Below are 19,644 nucleotides of genomic sequence, written 5' to 3' on the forward strand. Positions count from 1 at the left end.
TGCATGCTGTATATAAAACGTCTTCGTAAACATGTCTGAAGATTTCGACAGAGAGGATGACTTGCAATTTTTTGCCCAGCCTTACTTATTTGAACCAGAATATACAGATGATGAACTAAGCGATATGGACGCTGCGTTGTGGTACTCTCCTGAACACCCGTTGAAGACTGACACGAAAGATAAGAAACTGTTGAATAAAGTAATGAATTTTGATTTCTTTGCGCACAAAATGTATTCTCATAGCTTCATAGCATTATGTTTGAACCACTCACGTCACAAACTATTTTAACGATATCCTTACTACCTTTCTGGGCCTTGAACGTGTCAGTTGCGTTGCTGTCTATAGAGGATCAGAAAGCTCTCGGATTTCATCAAAAATATCTTAATTTGTGTTCCGAAGGTGAATGAAGGTCTTATAGGTTTGGAACGGCATGAGGGTGAGTAATTAATGACAGAATTTTCATTTTTGGGTGAACTAACCCTTTAAGGACAGTTCCAACAGATGTTTAACATTATAATCTTCCAAACACACACACTACATGATTAGAACAGACCGCGAGACTACATGCATGCAGATTGTAGTATAATTTTCAAAGTGAGATGAGATTTCACTGAGACTTGCGAGATCAAACGTGACTTGGGAAGAAAAACAAATGGAGGATGATCGGCATCATCAGCTGGTTCTCCTTGCGTGAGTTGTGTTTCATGGGAAGAAAAACAAAGGAGAATAAAAGAATATGGGTGATCTTCTTTCTCAATACTCCACTTTCGTGGTACATTTGTGGCTGCCAAGTTTCAGCTATAGAAGCATGCAACATCCGGTTGATGAAGCTTGCTTGCTCTCATTGGCGGATGCCACGTCAGAGGCAACCCTGATCAAGATTTGTAAATTTATCAAACATGTTTGATATTTGTGATCTTTGGATCGTGTCGGCTCTGAGGTGATTGGGAGCAGTAAAATAATCATAATGACACCACACAATATTTTGGCCAAAAAATTTTTAAATATCGCACAATCGCTATGCGGGACAAAGAGGGCTTAAAATTTAAGTGGGTGGCCAGCCTTAGACTTCTTCGAACTACAAGCAAATTTTACATTTCACTTGCACATGTTGTGGCCAATTTAATCACATCTCACCACATCTATCTGTAGACTACTTTAGCTCAAACATGCATGACAGGAAAGTGTTTTTTTCTTCTAACAGCAATAAGGACTAGTATGAGAGCTTGCAAGACCTTAGCATGAAATGGTCTGTTGTTTGTGACTAACTCAAAAGAGCTGCATTTCCGCTTCTTGTTTCATTTAAAACAGATTCCCGAATGATTCAAACCTCTGCAATGCCTTTATCGTGCAGCCAGTTCTCAACATAAAAGAAGCTGACATTGTTGGCTCCAATCCCTGCAAGTGATCTTATCCCATCCCCTCAGCCAACACAACACTGCACAGAGTGTAATTATGCCACAAACGCTTTCATCTTCCAAGCACATTTGTCCTGCATTGTTTTCAGAGATAATATGCTTGGATAAGTTGCATACCTTACAGAGAAACCCTTTTCGTTGTTTTCTAGTGCTGTTGAAGGTGGGGGCTTTTCACCAGGAGAGTCTTCCTCTATTGGGTTATGAAGAGGGGATCCTGGTGGGGCGCTCCAGGGGTTCCCAAACCGAATGCAAGGCGATTGCGGCAGGGATTGCATTGATCGCATCAAAGCATTGGACACTTGGTTGCTGAAGGACAAGATGATCCCCAGGCTCTCCCCGTCCAAGCCGCTTGAGTTGGGGGCATCTGAAGAGGGACTGAGGGGTAGACTCCGGGTCCTCACGCTCACCGCATGAGTTCCTGCATCTTCAGTTTTTTCTATAGGACCCTCCTTTGAGCTGCTTGATCTCCTCGGGACGTGGCTAGAAGGGGGCAAATCCTCTTCAGAAGGTGAGGGTTCTTGCTCAGTCTCAGTAGCAGGTGGAAGCTCTTTTGTGGAGTCAAGAGCAGGTTCCTCAAAAGAGATCGGCTTACAGGGCTCTGAATCATGAGAGGTTGATTGATTTTCTTCCTCTGCAGGGGAATGGGGAATTTCTTCCTCTGAAATGATATCTGAACTGAGGGAAGCTGGTTCTTGCTTTTCTTCTTCTAGAGGCTGGGTGGTGGCTGAAATTGTTGGTGTAGACTGGCAGTCATCATTATTGTGTAAGTTGCTTGTGGTAACTTTAGTTCTCCCTGCATTGCTGTAGTCTGCAGATGAGGTTTTAGTCGTCTTCTCCACTGGAGGAAGAGATGCAGTTGGGGCCAGTCGCCTGCTTGGCCTTTCGGCTCCATCAGGACTTGAGAAAGTCTCAAACGAGCTGATCTTCTGCCTGATCGACAAATTGGCTCCCGATGAAGCAGCCCTCAGACTAATCCCAAAGGTCCTGCCAGTATTGTGACTCCTGTTATCCGGATGCTTCAAAGCTTCTGTTATCGGTTTCCCAGACTTAATGCTCTTAATGCTCTGACGTGCCCATGCAGGCTTTGGAGCCACCGGGGGGGCTTTTTTGACATTGGGAGGTTGCTCAGATTTGGAGTCTGAGGTGGTGTTTGTAGTTTCAGGGGCTGTGCCGTTAACCTCACTATCTCCATTTTGGTCATTCATGGTTTTGTAGCAGTAAGACTGGTTCTCCGGGCTGTCGGTCAGCTTTACCCAGGGGTCAAGTGGTTGATCTGTACTGACCTCCAAACGAGCCTGACGTCTCAGACCGACCCGCTTACTCGGACTACACACGTTAGATGGGGACTCTGGACCTGTAACATAACAGTGTCCTGTTAATTTCCGTTTAATAAACTGTCAAACAGAGAAGTGCAAAGTGAGAACTAACTCACATGCTGCCTCACATCCATTATTTGGCACAATTGTTTTATTTTCATTCAAAAATAGAATATGATATAAATATATCATGTAATATGAAAATGTTATAATACTATAATATGAATGTTACAAAGAAAATAAAAAACATTGCTTTTATTTTATGAAAACCTTGCTATACAGGAACCTACTGTTATCAGCTGAATCAGGAAATGAAAAGTCTCAGCATACATGTTTTGATCTTGCTCAGGATAGTATAAAGTAAATATCTAAATCTAAGTTATGCAACCTACATGACATATGTTTCATGTCATGTAATAATATTAACCAGTAGTAGGTGTATTTCAGGATAACGTACCTCTGTGCTGTCTGTCCCCTCTGTGTGTTGAGTCACTTTTATGCTCAGAGATACAGGCAGATGCTTTAGTTCCGACTTCTGCGCAATCAACCACTTCCTGTCACAAAAACAGGAAATGGTTGGCTGAGTTTGAGTCTTACAAAAAAAATCGAAAAGGTGTAGAAATGTATTCGGCATCATTTCGTCATGCATCACTGTTGCACACAGAAACACAGGCATATGCACACACTAGAGCCATGCCTCATGCCAAACACTCAAGCATTTCAATACCTGAATCACACGTATAACAAAAAGATGCACTATTGTGCAAATATATGTATAAAGTGCACACAGATTCATTTTCAAAAATAAATTGTCATCAAACACTGACATGAACACGTCCAGAAAGATGTAGCATGAATTTCTACGTACATTTTTAAACAGAAGCCTTGAGATCTTTCTCAAAGCCCTGTATAGACTGCAGAAAAACTAGATGAATGTGGAGAGACAATAAAAGATTGTGTAAGGCAATAAAAGTTTTTAAATAATTATAGTCACTGTAAAATAAATGCCTATTTATTTTCAAATGTATTTATTTGTAAAGGAAATAGAAATTAGCATAAAGGAAATGCATTTGTAAAAATGTATAAAAGTGCATGTTTTAGATTTGTCCCCATTTTTCACGTATTTGTCACTTTAATCAACTTTCTGATTTCACTAATTCATTTCAATGATCCTGTGGTGTGACGAAAGATGGTGTGCATATATTCACTGTAGTCTGACCAACTGAATATTGCTTAGTTTTATTTGGTTGACCCCTGTTATGGTGCACTTATGTTTGTAAAATAAATTAAACTAAATTAATCAAATAATGCATTGTGTGAGACTGATGACTGAGTGCACCTTTAAAAACTTAAAAATCTCTCAATTAATGATCATTAAGCCAATCATTAAAGCAAGATATCGCCAGAATAGAAATACTGTATGTGAGTCACTCCATCTAATCCCAATAACTGACCAAATATTCAAGTAATGGAGTTACTTTGATGATTTTTAAAATATATTTCTAAAATTTTAAAATTGATAATGGCAATATATTTAAACGGTTTTCACGTTGTTAAATTTGACACATTTCTGTTTTTCACAGATCATGATGACATCCTGTTGAACGGTTTCCTCATTTTATCGGAAATTGCATAAAATAAAAAACAATTTGCACACACTGTGTTATGTTTATATATAATTTTCTATTTGCTGTCCAGTCAGATGCATTCAAAAATCCATTCAAAAAATATAAGGGAAAAAAATGAATGCCCTTTTTCTGTTTGAGAACTATGACAGCTGCTCACTTGCGCTTTGATGGTGCAAGATTTTCTCATCCAAAACCCGTGAAAAATTCACCAATAAGGCAAGGGTTGCAGACAGTTAAGCCAATCATGTCTTGACTTACTCAGCTACCATTTATGGGCAATGCATCAGTCTTACAGTGAAAACCACCCATTTTCAATCAGTCTGTTTGACAGAGAGCAAAAAAGCAGTAATTTAAAGTAGATTTAAACCTGTATATAATTAATTTATTGTGCATAACCTCACTGACATGATATGTATTGCTGGGCAAACCTACACAAGGAAAAGAAAACAAAGAAATAATCATTTTAATTGAGCCAAAACAACCCCCGAATATTCTTTGTTTTATAAAAAGAGTGCATTTCACAAATGTGATTAGCCCTACCTGGCAATTGCTTTGAGAAGGCAACAGATCTTCCTCTTTCACTGGTGAACCTCGACTAGAGCCGCTCGAATCAGTCAGTGCTTCCTGACTGCTGACTTCCTGTCGTCTGCAGTACCTCCGTGCCTGGTTTGTTGCTCCTTGCGTAGAGCTCTTCACCACACCTGCATGCACATCTAATGTTTGTTGTCCAGTGAAATTCATTGGACATTTATAGGGAATGTTATAGTCGTCGTCTGTGAACGAGGCTGGAGACAGTGTGTTATTAAGTGAAGTTTCACTGTTGGTTGTGAAAGAGACGTCCATGCTCTGTACTCTGGTGACGTGCTGGGGTTCGAGGAAGGATTGAGTGGTGGTGCTGGCCGGTATACAGCGCTGGCTGTAGGCGCCCTCACTGCACGATCGCATCATGGGTTTCTGTGCTCGTCTACAGGTCAGCTGACTCGTGCTCCGGTCCAGACAGCGGATGCACTTCTGTCTGCTGTGAGAACAGGCATCGGATCTCCTCAGACCTGAGATCAGATACAGATACATGTCTAAACCAACTACTGATCTTCTTCACAGGAGAAATAATCATGGACAAGATCATTTTGTACAAACAGTAAACAAGACACTAAGCAGACATGGCTCATCTGAGCCTTTGATGCAAGTCCAGGGTTCCCACACTTTTTGACCTATAAATTTCCATGACACGAGTTTATGATTAATAAATGAATGGAAAAAAAAAAAATTATAATTTATTCAGGTTTCCATTTGATACCAATCTTTTTAAATAATGAGTTAAATGATTATTATTATACAAGCAAATTAATAATTTTCTCTGGTTTGCAAAATTGTTTGTACTCTACACAAACACTTACAAAATACAATATCTAACAATAGTATAAAATTGTATACAGTCTTAAATTATATGAAATGATAAATATTAGTATTAATTATTAATAGTAACAATTTTTTTTTTGTTTTTTTTTGTAATAGTTTTTTGCCATGAAAATAGCCTAAGATGCTGACATGGCATTAAATAAAAATATACTACCACTACTTCTGTATTTATATATATATATATATATATATATATATATATATATATATGATATAAAATATGCAATATTTGTATTATATAATAAAATGTATATAATTCATAATAACAGTAACAATAAAAAAAAATTGGTCTGGAAATCTGAAAATTAAAAGATTTTCATCCATTTCCAAGTTTTCCATGACTGGAGAAACACTGTAAATCATGTTGGACATGATTTGAACCATGTCTCAGGTGGGTAATTTTATTATTCATAATATTTTTTTTAAGTCATGGGCCTTGGGTTCCCACTAGTAAGTAAAGCATAACTTTACAACTAAAACAGTGTTCAACTGGGCCTGTTTTACACATGTACATAAGCAGCACACACAGCATTTTTTCTCTCAGTAAATCTTACCGAATCCAAACACAACCACCTCTACGATGCATTACCATTTGTATGCAATTGTGGTCCTCATAACATTAATTAGATTTCGTGATAATGTTGATCCACTTCCTGTTGCAATTTTAAGGCCATTAATAAAAGTAGTACGCAGTGTGGTAACCTTGAAATCACTTTACTTGCTCTATAGAGCTGCAGTTACAGTTGAAATTACGCTGCAACATTACTTAAAATCTGCAGATGCAGGATGCGTGAAACAGGCCTTGGAAATGACCGTCACAAGTTGATTTCAGAGCAAACAAAAGATCAATAACTCACTGCTGTTACATCCGTCCATACTCCACTGACTCCTGTCTCTCCTCAGTCTGCTGTGCTCCACCGCCTGAGCGATGGCCTCGTTCAGCTGCTGCTCAGAAACCTTCAAACACATGCAAGTTTATATTTTAGCACTCTCTGACAACTTAGATCTAGCTATGAAGACAAAAGTGTAGGTTTGACTGTAGCCATAATGAAGTGCAAATTGTTTTAGCACAGTTTGTGTTAATGTGTGGCTTAGTAAATCTGGCCTCTGTGATGATCTCTTGTACGTCTGAAAGGAAAGCAGACCTACTTTTGGGTCGGGGTGTCGACTGATGATGATCTGAACCGGGCCCGGGCTGCACTGACTCAGAACCGTGTACACATCATTCAGCGTCATGTTGCAAACCACTGTGTCATTGATCTCCATGATCTCATCGCCACATCTGACAAACATTCAGATACGACTTAATAACATCCCAGCAACCGCACACATTATTACAACAATTCACAGCGCTGCAGTTTGGTTAGTTGTAAAAACCTTCTAGAAACCACACTTAGGAACATATAAGAATGTTGCCATTTATAACATGATGTGCAGTTTTTATATTAAGGTTACCAAAAATGAACAGTACCCAACTTCAACTTTGGGAAAAGCTACATTTTCAGCTTAATACGTCTTAATTTTAAAGTGTCTACCTTGAAGTAGCATCACAACATCAATATAAAATGTTTTTGCTTTAAATAAAACCAGACCATATTACTTTGTTAAAATTAGCTAATAACATATTTCTTGAACAAGTTGCCACAATTTAATGTCCAATCCATTTATATTGTCAAATTTAAGTTAACAATCATTTTGTGTTGAGTCTACTTGAATCGTTTTTTGTTGATATACAGTAACTAACTGGGCAGTGGATCTGTAGTTCCCAGCAAGCTTTGCATTGGCATAATTGTTGTAGGCACGACCAATTTGTACGTATTTTACAAGGTGGCTAATTCGTACGACCTCACTCGTACAATTTTGTACGATTTGTCTAAACCCCAGTGACGGGTCGGTTTAGGGGCGGGGTTAGGTGTTGGTCATTCGTACAAATGCATACGAATTGTGCAACTCGTAAAATATGTACGATTTAGCAAAAACGTATGAATTTGTACGAGTGAGATCGTACGAATTAGCCACCTCGTAAAATATGTACGAATTGCCATGAGATTGGGCTGGGCATGCTCACATGCTTATCTAACAAGAACTTAAATCTATTAAATTGGTTAAAGAAAACGTTATTTATTTCGTCTTGCTCTACGGGTATAAACTAAATGCATGGATTTTCCTTCATTTAGCAGTACACTGAAAAAAAGGGTGCAGAAACAATTTTTTATTCACAAAGACTGAATAAAAACTGAAATGCTATTTTCTTGTAAAACATACTCCAATAATCTTTGTTTAATTTATAATTTTGTTTTATTCATTTATAAAGTAAATTTAGATTATTAAAATTATTCAAACTTTATGGAGAAGTTTGTTTGAAAGGGTGCAAAAAAAGTATAGGCCTAATGTCTTTGTTAACTACAGGTAGGTGGTTAAAAATTTGTATTTATTAGTTTTATTATTATTTCCACGAATCATACACTGACTATGACCATTTAAATTTAAACTGGCTAACTAATTATCAAAATGTACAAAATGTACAAAAGCCAACACTGGTGTCTCATATCTATGTCTCTTATTGGCAATACGTTTAAAGATGTGTCAGACCTTAATCGTCCATCCATGTGGGCCACTGATCCTGGTGACAGCGTGTGAATGTAGATTCCTGGACAGCCGCCAGCAGAAGGTACACAGCACAGGCCAATACCTAAACCTACACCAAACTCTGAGCCAATACAGAAAACACACATTTAGAAATACTCACATGCTCACATGTTCATGATTGCATCTTAATCTGTTACTATAACATACAATTTTAGCAGGGCTGTAATGTAATTAGAAATGGCCAAACTGTCCCCTTCAATATTTGATATTTGTGACCCTGGACCACAAAACCAGTCTTAAGTCGCTGGGGTATATTTGTAGCAATAGCCAAAAATACAAAAATCATTAGGATATTAAATAAAGATCATGTTCCATGAAGATATTTTGTAAATTTCTTACCGTAAATGTATCAAAACTAAATTTTTGATTAGTAATATGCATTGCTAATAACTTCATTTGGACAACTTTAAAGGCGATTTTCTCAATATTTTGATTTTTTTTTGCACCCTCAGATTCCAGATTTTCAAATAGTTGTATTTCAGACAAATATTGTCCGATCCTAACAAACCATACATCAATGGAAAGCTTATTTATTCAGCTTTCAGATGATGTATAAATCTCAATTTTGAAAAATTGACACTTAAGACTGGTTTTGTCGTCCAGGGTCACATTTGACAAAATAATTTCTAAGTCACATTTTTAGGCTCACCTGCCATTCGTCAATGTCAAAATGACTGAGATGGCCAATCAAATAAAAGAAGACGAGGCTTTACTTTTCACAGAAACCGAGCGCAGCGGCGCATCAGTGAAAGAGTGCAAGGTAAGAAGCTAAACATGTAATATCTGACAATTGTTTTATAATAAAAAATGTCAAATGACTAACAGTAATATCCAGTGACGCAAACTACTCAATTTAGCTATTTTGAATTGAAAATATAGGCTGTCATTTCCGTGATCCATTTAATTCATAAAGGAATGCGACGAGGGAAGAAGCATTTTTCTGTTTTGCATTTTCAACACATTAGGCATACAAATAAGAATGAATGGGTGAATATAAGCTAAAAGAAAAATATTAGCAAACAGTTCAAATAGATTAGCCTACTTTGCAAAAAAATCTGATTATTGTCCTTTTAATGTTCTTGTTTCTTTTTCTTTATTCCCCTAAATCCATTTAAATCCTTGATTTATTTAATTCCTTTAAATAAAGACCATTCCCCATGGGGTCTAGACTTTATTTATATTTTACGTCCTAAAACATTGTTCCACCCCAATGTTCTACATGTTTACAATCTTGAAGTTTAGAGATGGCATTTGAAAGCTGTATATTTACTACATGTCTGTTCTTGAAACAAAGGCACAAAGCTATTGCACAGCTTCAAAATTTAACACACAAGGGACTATTTTTATACTGCTTTTATGATGTTTTTTGTCCTTTTGAAGTTTGACAGTGCAATTTACTTTTTTTTTTCAAAGCATACCATATATCTCCCTTTTTTCTATTGTAGGAGAGAAAATCAAACAACATGATGACAGAACTTTCATTATTGGGTGAACTATGGCTTTAAGACAAAATTAAAGTAAAGATGAGTCAACGTCCTCACTGTCAGGCAAGTATTTTTAGTATCTCAAAGATTTGAGTTTGAATTTATGCTGTTGTGCAGCTACACAAATAAGTCACAATTTTGCTCTGAAGACGTTTATGTGCAAGGCTCAGAATGAACATGTTTGTGTGACCTGAAACTTCAGCAACAGCTGGCTGGAGCTCATCACAGTGTTTATCACACCCAAGACAGTGTTCAGTTTTGATAGGGTGTGTTGTGTGTATGTTTCTGAGCCTTCTGTATTAACACAGTTAACCAACTATTTCAATGCAGTTTTTTAAACCAGTCAGAATTAGAAATGCAGGGATAGTCCATCCATGCCGGTTATTTGCTCTCCCTCGTGTCATTCAAACATGTATGATTTTCTTTCTACTGTGAAACACAAAGCAAGCAATTCTGAAGCAATTCTAGTAATTTTTACTGTGCAATTATAGGCTTCAAAAAGCATGATAAATCATCATTACAAAATCATAAAATTAGTCCACACATCTTTTGCATTATGAATAGCTTTGCATGAGAAAAAATTCAATTGCATTAAATTTAAATCTTATTAATTGCCTGGTAGACAAATCGAAATCTTTCACTGCCTTTGAAGTGTGTATGTGACGAAACTTTGATCAATGAGATTTGGATACTCACCCTTCTGCAGCGTGATCTCCATCATGACTCTGTCCTGGGCTTTTGCGGGGTTATTGTGGCAGTTATAGTCTCCCAGATCAGCACTGACTCGACTGATACCAGTGCTGGAGCTCAGAGATCTGGATCGGCATAACTGAGAGACCTGGCCATGGCTGCCCAGCACGGCACCCATCCGCAGACTGGTCCTCACCACCAGCGTTAACAAACCCTTCTTCACTTGCTTCAGAAAGACAATCACAGTTTATTACTGGTAAAACATGACAGATTAATGATAGATAGACATATTGTCTAGGTGGATTAATCAACTGATATTGGGTCATTTTTTTTTATTTATTTTATTATTATTATTTTTTTTAACTTAGTTTTTCTGTCATTTGCAACATTGAGTAAATGTTCTGTTAAATAAATCTGTATTTAATACATTTAATATATTATATATAGAGAGAGAGAGAGAGAGAGAGAGAAAGATACTGATTAAAATAATTATATGCATTTGAAAAATGAGGACTTTTGCTGGGCAAATCGTGATCAGCACAATATTCTTGAGCTTGTTTGTAACATTAACTATATCTGTGATGCAATTTACATTTTAATTTTATAATTCAATACTTAATTTTATTTTTAAAAATTCTATAATTTTATAACAATTTTATCATTAAATGTAATTATTTTTGTATTTATATTTACAGCAAAAATAAGCATATTGTGTGGTATATAAACTACTGTGATAAAAATTACTTAAGCCGTGATATATAATTTTGAACATACTGTGTTATTGAAAAGTAAAAAAAAATAAATAAAAAAAAATATTTTTAAATTATTAATTGATATAATGCTGAAATAAAATATACGTGTTAGATGAAAATATATATACATATTGTATTTTAATTTTTAAAAATAAATATAAGGGTGAAATATATTTTTCACTTCCAGTTAACCAAATTACTGTGGCATTTTAATTTAGTTACTGTTACCAATATGCATTATGTGTTTCTTCATTATGTGTGCCAGTTCATTAATTACAGGTCAACTTTGAAACATGAAGCCAACCGGATGAGGTTACTCACTTTAAACTTGTGTAAGGCATCTTCATGGGTCAGGCCGTGCAGAGATTCACCATTCAATTCCAGTATCTCGTCTCCTGTAAACCAGAAACACTAATATAGTTTTCTATCCATTTCTGGGTAATGCAGCTGTGAGTGTTGATGGGAAAGCTTCATTTTGAAGTAAGTGTCTGGACAGATCTGGATAGATATACTCATGCATTACCAATTACAGTGTGATATTTAACTAATGAGCCTACCTTCCTGTAGTCTTCCATCAGCAGCCGCTGCGCCTCCAGGAAAGATGGTCTTCACATAAATCCCCATTGGGCCGTACATGCTGTCTCTTCCTCCTACTATACTGAATCCCAGGCCCTGGAATACCAGGACAGCATTTTTTTTTTTTTTTATGTTGAGAATTCAATGCATTGTATTATTTGTTGCATATACACATTTGGATACCTTTCCATGGCCCTTCATGAGGACAATGTTGGAGATGATGAAGGCCTGTACGCTGCTGCAGGACGGGACCAAGTGTGCTGAACTTAGAGAGCGAGACGGTCTAACCACAGCCTGCAGAGACCAAAAAGAGCACAAATAATGTGGTAAGCAGGTCAACGGCCTACGTTCAGGGTCAAAAAGGGCAATATGAGATGTTTTCATTTCATGAAATTCTGCTACCCAGAGCAGAAGTGGCCATACTGTATTTGAGTTGCATGTGCCATTCCCATGACATTCATTAAAAACAGCCACTCTGCTTATGTGGAGAGGGAAAGCACTTTGTAGAGAGCACTTCTAGAGAAGGAGAGATGCTTTGAGCACTTACTGCAACAGCCATTTATTTGATTACCAGTATAATGATGGCCTTATCAGATAAAGTGCAACAGCCTGTCACTGCCGTTCTCTCATCCAGAACTGTTCAGACAAAACACGTTCTGAACTTAGAACTAAACAGCTGCACCATTGATTTATTTCAGTGTAAACACCCATGACTTATTCACTAACCATCCATAAGTATAATCAGGCACTTTGCTATAATTAAACTCATTGTCATTCTTTTCGCAGTAAAGTCACCAGATTGGATCCTCCACAACGTTACACTCACAATCAGCCTGCAAGATGAGTAACTGCACCAGGCAAATAGTGAGCATCTCAATTTTTTAAGCTTGTTTGTACAGTTAATTGATTTGCATCACTTGCCATTAAAAAGGTTGAGATTTTGCTACATCTGGTATATCTGTGACACAATTTAAATAATTTTTATAATAAAAATTTAATATTTGTGCATTTCATTTTATAATTCAAAACTAATCACTTTATATTTTAATAATAAAATGCAATTATTTTTCATTTCCTATTTATACGTTTATGTACTTACATTTACAGCAATACATATTGGCTGTATATCAGCACAGCTGTGATTCGGCTACAGGCCGAGTGACGTAGGTAATCACAGCATGCCGATATACAGCCATATTTCACGTCTACGGGTGTGATATTGCATTTATACAACAGTTCGACGGCACGAGTGTGTAAAAATAAATTAGGAACAACAACGGAGTGTCTTTAAAAGCCCTCTTTTGTGCAGAATTACTTCCTTCTGCCATGGATTCAAATCTAAAGTTGACAGTTTAACCGCTGAGCCCAAGCCTCCGTTACTAATTCCAAAACGTCACTTTAGAACTAGTAACGAAGGAACGTTGAGTTGCTTCATTAAAAGCTTATTGTATTGCTGTATTTTTCCCGAGGCTTGCATATTTTTTCAATCGTTCTAAATGGGAGTGTTGCGTTTTTTAAAACACCAGGAGCGTGCTGAGCGCTGTGCGTCTTTTTAACAATATTAAGCAATATTTAACTTCTCCATTGTTGTTCAGCCATAATACAAGCAGGGCGTGGCGGTTGGTCGGTATTAGTCCCGTCCCTCATCCACTGTGATTGGTTAGCTGACTGAAAAGTGACAGTGATGAGTGCTGCATTTTACCTGAAGTTGAACATTCTTCAACTCTCGGCGCTGAGAAAAAAATGCCAGAACGCTCAGAGCTCAGCGCGAAAAAGACGCTCAGTGCTCAGCATTCATTCATTCTTCAGCTCAACCTCATATTCACAATAAACATTAGTATGAATGTCTGCTGAGGAAAGCGATATCTTTGTCATACTATCCTATCTTCTGTTAAGGTGATTGACAGCGCTGCTCACTGCATTTGTTGGCTGTCTTACAAGCTGTTGTTAAAAGTAAAAATAACTTCTGTTTCAGTCATTTTCAATATAAAATCTTTCCTTCTGACTTGTAAAAACAGTCTTTTGTCGCTATCTAATGGCAGAACACACTGTTTCCCAATACTAAATAAACAACAACAAAAGCAATCATAAAAGTTGCTGGGCAATTCAGTCAAATACAAAGACAGAACTCTGATATACAGCATTGAAGTTACATAATGTGATGAGATTTTGCCCTCAGCCAAAACAATTTGCTCTGGAACAAATAATAGATTAATGAGACCAAAGACTGCCCGTTAGATTTACCCAAAACAAATTATATCTCATGTTTAACCACTATAGAGACATCAAAGCCAGCGGCAAATTCCAGAAGATCCGGCCGATGTGAGTCTGCTCTTGGAGGGTTTATAAGTGCTGAACAGCCGCTGACGCCCTGGAGCTCACATCTCCGAAATGTCGAAGCAAATTTTCAAATAGACGTTATCTTTATTAACAAACCGCATATCTTAAGTCTAAACAAGTACATTCTCACCTAAAAAAACTCTTAAAACTACATTCTGTGACACAAAACAGTATTATTTTTTAAATTATAGTGGATTTGGGCGTCCGCCATGACACTCGCTGTGAGAAATATGACAACTTCAGAAAGCGGAGTGATTCAAAGGGTGAAACAGCTGTTGGAGTTCTGCTGGACTCTAATATCGCACTCTCATCAGCCAATCAGATTCGAGGACCAGAAAGAACTGTTGTGTGTGTATATATATTTATATATTGTGTGGTGTATATCGCTATTATGATAAAATTACTTATGCTGTGATATCATTTTGACCATACAAGTATTGTTACTGTTAACTAAAACTAATTTTTTATTTAATTGATATAAAGCTGAAATAAAATAAAATGTAAATATGTAAACAAAAATTGGAACTGTTCATTTCTCAAATAATTAAATATTAAATATTTTGCCTTAAAATACGTTTGAGTACTAAAAGTACTAAAATTACTAGAACTAAAACTAAAAAAGGCTAATAAAAATGACAAAAACATACAACAAAATTACTAAATTCAAAATTAAAATGAAAACTAAAAATATAAAAATAAAAACAACTTTAGAATATTAATAAATACTAGATAGACTTGAGATAGACCATGACAGTTTCTGAATGACAATACATTTCTGGCAACAAAAAACACGTTCTTAAAAACAGTTAACGGAAGCCATTGACTTACATATGGAAAAAAATACAATGGCAGTCAATGGCTACCATCAACTGTTTGGTTACCAACATTCTTCAAAATGTCTTCTTTTGTGTTCAACAGAAGAAAGAAACTCATACAGGTTTGGAACAACTTGAGTAAATGATGACCAACTTTTTATTTTTGGGTGAACTTTCCCTTTAATGCAACCAAAACAGTCCAGATTCTGTGACCGGTTCTCCCTCCCTCACCTGTGGAACGCTGTGAGGGAATTCCAGCTGCTGAGAGAGAGACTTCCTGTTGCCGTAAAAGCCTGCGGTGGCGTGGGCGGGACACGGGAACAGCTCTGGCGTCTTCATAATGATGGTATCCAAGTCTCCAATCCAGTATGGGTGAACGCCTAAAACCATGTGGATATGTGGAGTTACATAAGACATGCTCTTGATATTGGACAATGTGAACAGCATGTGAGCATCAGTGTAGCAAGAGTACAACATCATATGTTTATGTTCAGGAGCACAAAAACATGTTCACATCTCCTGTGGGATATTCTCAAGAGTTCATGAAGTTATGTAATGAAAAAGGTCATGCAGTGTTGCATGTGTGTAGTCAGTGCTTGAACTGGGATTAGCACAGTTGAGTTATACTATAAACAAATACTGAGAGATGGATTGGGATAGTGCTATGACTCTTGTGTTCATGCAGGTTTGTCTCACTGGTGGAGTTGGAGCGAGATCTCTTGCAGGACGTCTCTTGGCAGCTCTGATCCTCGTTGTCGCAGTTCTTGCTGTCATCGTCTGACACCTTAATAATTGGCATCTGCAAACATGCACATGGTATTAGTATGCTAGAAGAAATAGTATTCTAGAAATCATTCAGAAATAGGGCTGGGTGCTACGACAAATATGGTAGATATGTGTCGACCAAAACTGTATTCTTGATTTCAGTGTGTATATCAGCGGACAATGTTGCATTAAGTTGTGGAGCAAGAAAATGCACAATGAGATGTGTCCCAAACACTTCTTGGATTATCCTAAAAATGATCACTTGGTTATTTAATAAATCCTTTTCAGTCAGATTGTCAGCAAATGTAACTATATGTAAGTCAATGTGTAATTTATTTCTCATAATTGTCTTTATGTCTCACATTTGCAACTTTATTTCTTATAAATGTGACTTCATATCTTGTTATTGCCATTTTATATCTCACAGTTGGGACGTTATTCTCTTGTAACTTTATTTATTGTAATCATAACATTATATCTCACAATGCGACTTAACTAACATGGAAAAGATTCAGTAAGATTTGTTTTTAAAGAAATTGATAAAGTGATCAAAAGTAAAGACATTTATAATGTTACAAAAGTTTTGTATTTCAAACAAATGCTGCTCTTTTGAAGAATTCTGAGATACAGTATAAATACAGTCGAAGTCAAAAGTTTAGATACACCTTGCAAAATCTGCAAAATGTTAATTTTGTCCACAAGAGAAAATAGTTGCATTTAAAAGAAATGACCCCATTCAAAAGTTTATATACACTTGATTCATAATACTATGTTGTTATCTGAATGATCCACAGCTGTGTTTTTCCTCCAGCTCCCACAAATTCTTTGGTTTTCCAGCATTTTTGTGTATTTGAACCCTTTCCAACAATGACTGTATGATTTTGAGATCCATCTTTTCACACTGAGGACAACTGAGGGACTCATATGCAACTATTACAGAAGGTTCAAACGCTCACTGATGCTCCTGAAGGAAAAACCATGCATCAAGAGCCAGGGGGTGAAAACCTTTTGAATTTGAAGATCAGGGTACATTGAACTTATTTTGTCTTCTGGGAAACATGAAAGTATCTTCTGTAGCTTCTGAAAGGCAGTACTAAATTGAAAAAAAAATAATAATAATAATTTTGGCAAAATAAGAAAAATGTACACTTCTTCATTCTGTTCAAAAGTTTTCACCCCCCGGCTCTTGCATGGTTTTTCTTTCTGGAGCATCAGTGAGCATTTGAACCTTCTGTAATAGTTGCATATGAGTTGTCCTCAGTGTGAAAAAGATTTTTCTGAAGAACAGCAGGAATTTTAACTGTTCAGGACAAACAAGGGACTCTTGAACAACTATCACTAAACAAAAAACACAGCTATCACTAAACAAAAAACACACTTTTGAACGGGGTCATTTTTATAAATTCAACTATTATTTTCTCTTGTGGACTATATGTAAACGTCTTTTATGTGAAATATCTTATTCAGGTCATTTTGTATGATCCCTCTTATTTTGGTAAAATAATTAACATTTTGCAGATTCTGCAAGGTGTATGTAAACTTTTGACCTCAACTGTACATACATACATACATATATACGAAATGTTTCTTGAGCAGCAAATCAGCATATTAGAATGATTTCTGAAGGATCATGTGACACTGAAGACTGGAGTAATGATGCTGAAAATTCAACTTTGATCACAGGAATAAATAATATTTTAAATTGTATCCAAATAGAAAAGAGATTTTGTTTAATTGTAATAATATTACATAATATTACTGTTTTTACTGTACCTTCGTTCAAATAATTGCAGCTTTGGTGAGCAAAAGAGACTTCAAAACCATAAAAAGAAAATAATAATAAATAAATAATAATAATAATAATAATTAATTGTAGATATCTCAAAATATGACTTTTTTTAAATAAAAAAATAAGATATAAATAAGGCACAAACTGGCATCCATAGCATATCCATTTCAGTCATACCACCCACCCCTCTTTCAAAACACAACATATGACTCTAATTAAGCTAAAGATCACAAAGATCACTTTGAATCTGAGGATTTTCCAGCTGAAGGGAAAAACAGGGTATGCTCCCCACCTTCAAGTTATTGTTGTTTCCCATTGCCTCCTTTTCTCCATAAGTGTAGCCAAGCTGGTCTGATTCACTGACATTAGCGAACAGAGCTCTGCTTTCACATGGAGAGAAACCCTGCAGTACAAACAACAGATAAACATACTATGATTCTCCTCAAAATCTGAATGGGTCGTACCAAAAAAAACCCTGTACCATTCTGTACTATTCTGTGTCTCTTTTTCCATCCTGAATTAATTTTTAATCCCTGCATCTGGGATCTGCTCAGTGTCTTGAATGGATTCTGTGTTGTTTAAGGCCTGTTTAATCACATTTGATTTTGACATTTCTGCTCAAAGAGAGGTCAAACCAAGTATGCTTAGCTGGTTATGTGCGGTTTGCTAAGGTAAGCTTCACTATTACCAATACTTATACTTTGGGTCAGTCATTTGAAGAAGCCCTTAACCCATGAGTATTAAACTTTGGTTGTAACTTGTCTCACGCCATTTATGCAACAGATTATACCTCAAATCATGTTGCTTTTGGAAGAGAACTGTATTTTAATTTTTTTACACTGAAAAAGGATCCAAACCATATCTAGTGAATTAATGGTGGGCTCTTTTGACTTATGCCAGGAAATACCCACCTAGTAACCATATATTTTAAATATATGTTGTAAACAGTGAAGCTCGATTAAATATATTTTTATATTTAAAAAAAATTAATTAATTTAGTTTCAACCTTCATATAGACTTCAAAATGTATTTCAAGGGCAAGAAAATACATTTCCAATCTTAAAGTAGCCTACATTTAGGCTAAATGCAAATATAAATGGAATAAAAAAAAACCTACTAGATCAAAACTACTCACTAGATTTATAATGATATATATATATACACAGTGGGTAAAATAAGTATTGAACACGTCACCATTTTTCCCATTAAATATATTTCTAAAAGTGCTGTTGACATGAAATTTTCATATGTCCAGAAATTAAGTTCTGTGTAATAAAATGGAATGACCCAGGGAAAAAGTGTTGAACACGCTTACTGAAATTGATTTAATAGTTCGTACAAAAGCCTTTGTTGGCAATGACAGCTTCAAGACGTCTCCTGTATGGAGAAACTAGTCGTATGCATTGCTCAGGTGTGATTTTGGCCCATTCTTCCACACAAACAGTCTTCAAATCTTGAAGGTTCTGTGGGTCTCTTCTATGAACTCTGATCTTTAGTTATTTCCATAAATTTTCTATTGGAATCAAGTCAGGTGATTGGCTGGCCATTCTAGCAGCTTTACTTTCTCTGAAACCAATTGAGAGTTTGCTTGGCTGTGTTTGGGATCATAGTCTCGCTGAAATGTCCACCCTCATTTAATCTTCATCATCCTGGTAGATTGCAGCAAGATTGTTATCAAGAATGTCTCTGTACATTTTTCCATTCATCCTTCCTTCAACTATGTGAATTTTGCCAGTGCTACACCATGATGTTTTGGGGTGATGTGCAGTGCCATTTGACCTCCAAGCATGGTGTGTATTATGGAATCCAAAGAGTACAATTTTTTGTCTCATCTGACCAGACTATATTCTGCTTGTATTTCATAGGCTTGTCTAAATGTTGTGCAGAAAACTTTAAACGAGCTTCAACATGCTTTTTCTTTAGCAATAGAGCCTTGCATGGTGAGCATGCATACAGGGCACGGCGGTTGAGTGCATTACTTATTGTTTTCTTTGAAACAATT

At 36.3% G+C, this 19,644-nt stretch overlaps 1 protein-coding gene across 1 annotated transcript in view; it reads right to left on the reverse strand.

The window, feature by feature from the left end:
• The window catches only part of il16 (interleukin 16), a 38,832-nt gene that overhangs the window by 6,921 nt on the left and 12,267 nt on the right, over positions 1-19,644 (reverse strand). The window contains exons 5-17 of the mRNA XM_058782093.1: positions 17,935-18,045; positions 15,785-15,887; positions 15,320-15,468; positions 12,117-12,227; positions 11,915-12,029; positions 11,679-11,752; positions 10,612-10,831; positions 8,375-8,492; positions 6,932-7,064; positions 6,640-6,739; positions 4,904-5,412; positions 3,193-3,289; positions 1,537-2,773 (exon numbers count right to left, since the gene is read on the reverse strand). Of these exons, the coding sequence (XP_058638076.1) occupies positions 1,537-2,773; positions 3,193-3,289; positions 4,904-5,412; positions 6,640-6,739; positions 6,932-7,064; positions 8,375-8,492; positions 10,612-10,831; positions 11,679-11,752; positions 11,915-12,029; positions 12,117-12,227; positions 15,320-15,468; positions 15,785-15,887; positions 17,935-18,045 (3,077 nt within the window). The remainder of the gene's footprint in view (positions 1-1,536; positions 2,774-3,192; positions 3,290-4,903; positions 5,413-6,639; positions 6,740-6,931; positions 7,065-8,374; positions 8,493-10,611; positions 10,832-11,678; positions 11,753-11,914; positions 12,030-12,116; positions 12,228-15,319; positions 15,469-15,784; positions 15,888-17,934; positions 18,046-19,644) is intronic.

This window comes from Onychostoma macrolepis, chromosome 07 (genome assembly GCF_012432095.1).
Source record: "Onychostoma macrolepis isolate SWU-2019 chromosome 07, ASM1243209v1, whole genome shotgun sequence".
NCBI lineage: Eukaryota > Metazoa > Chordata > Actinopteri > Cypriniformes > Cyprinidae > Onychostoma > Onychostoma macrolepis.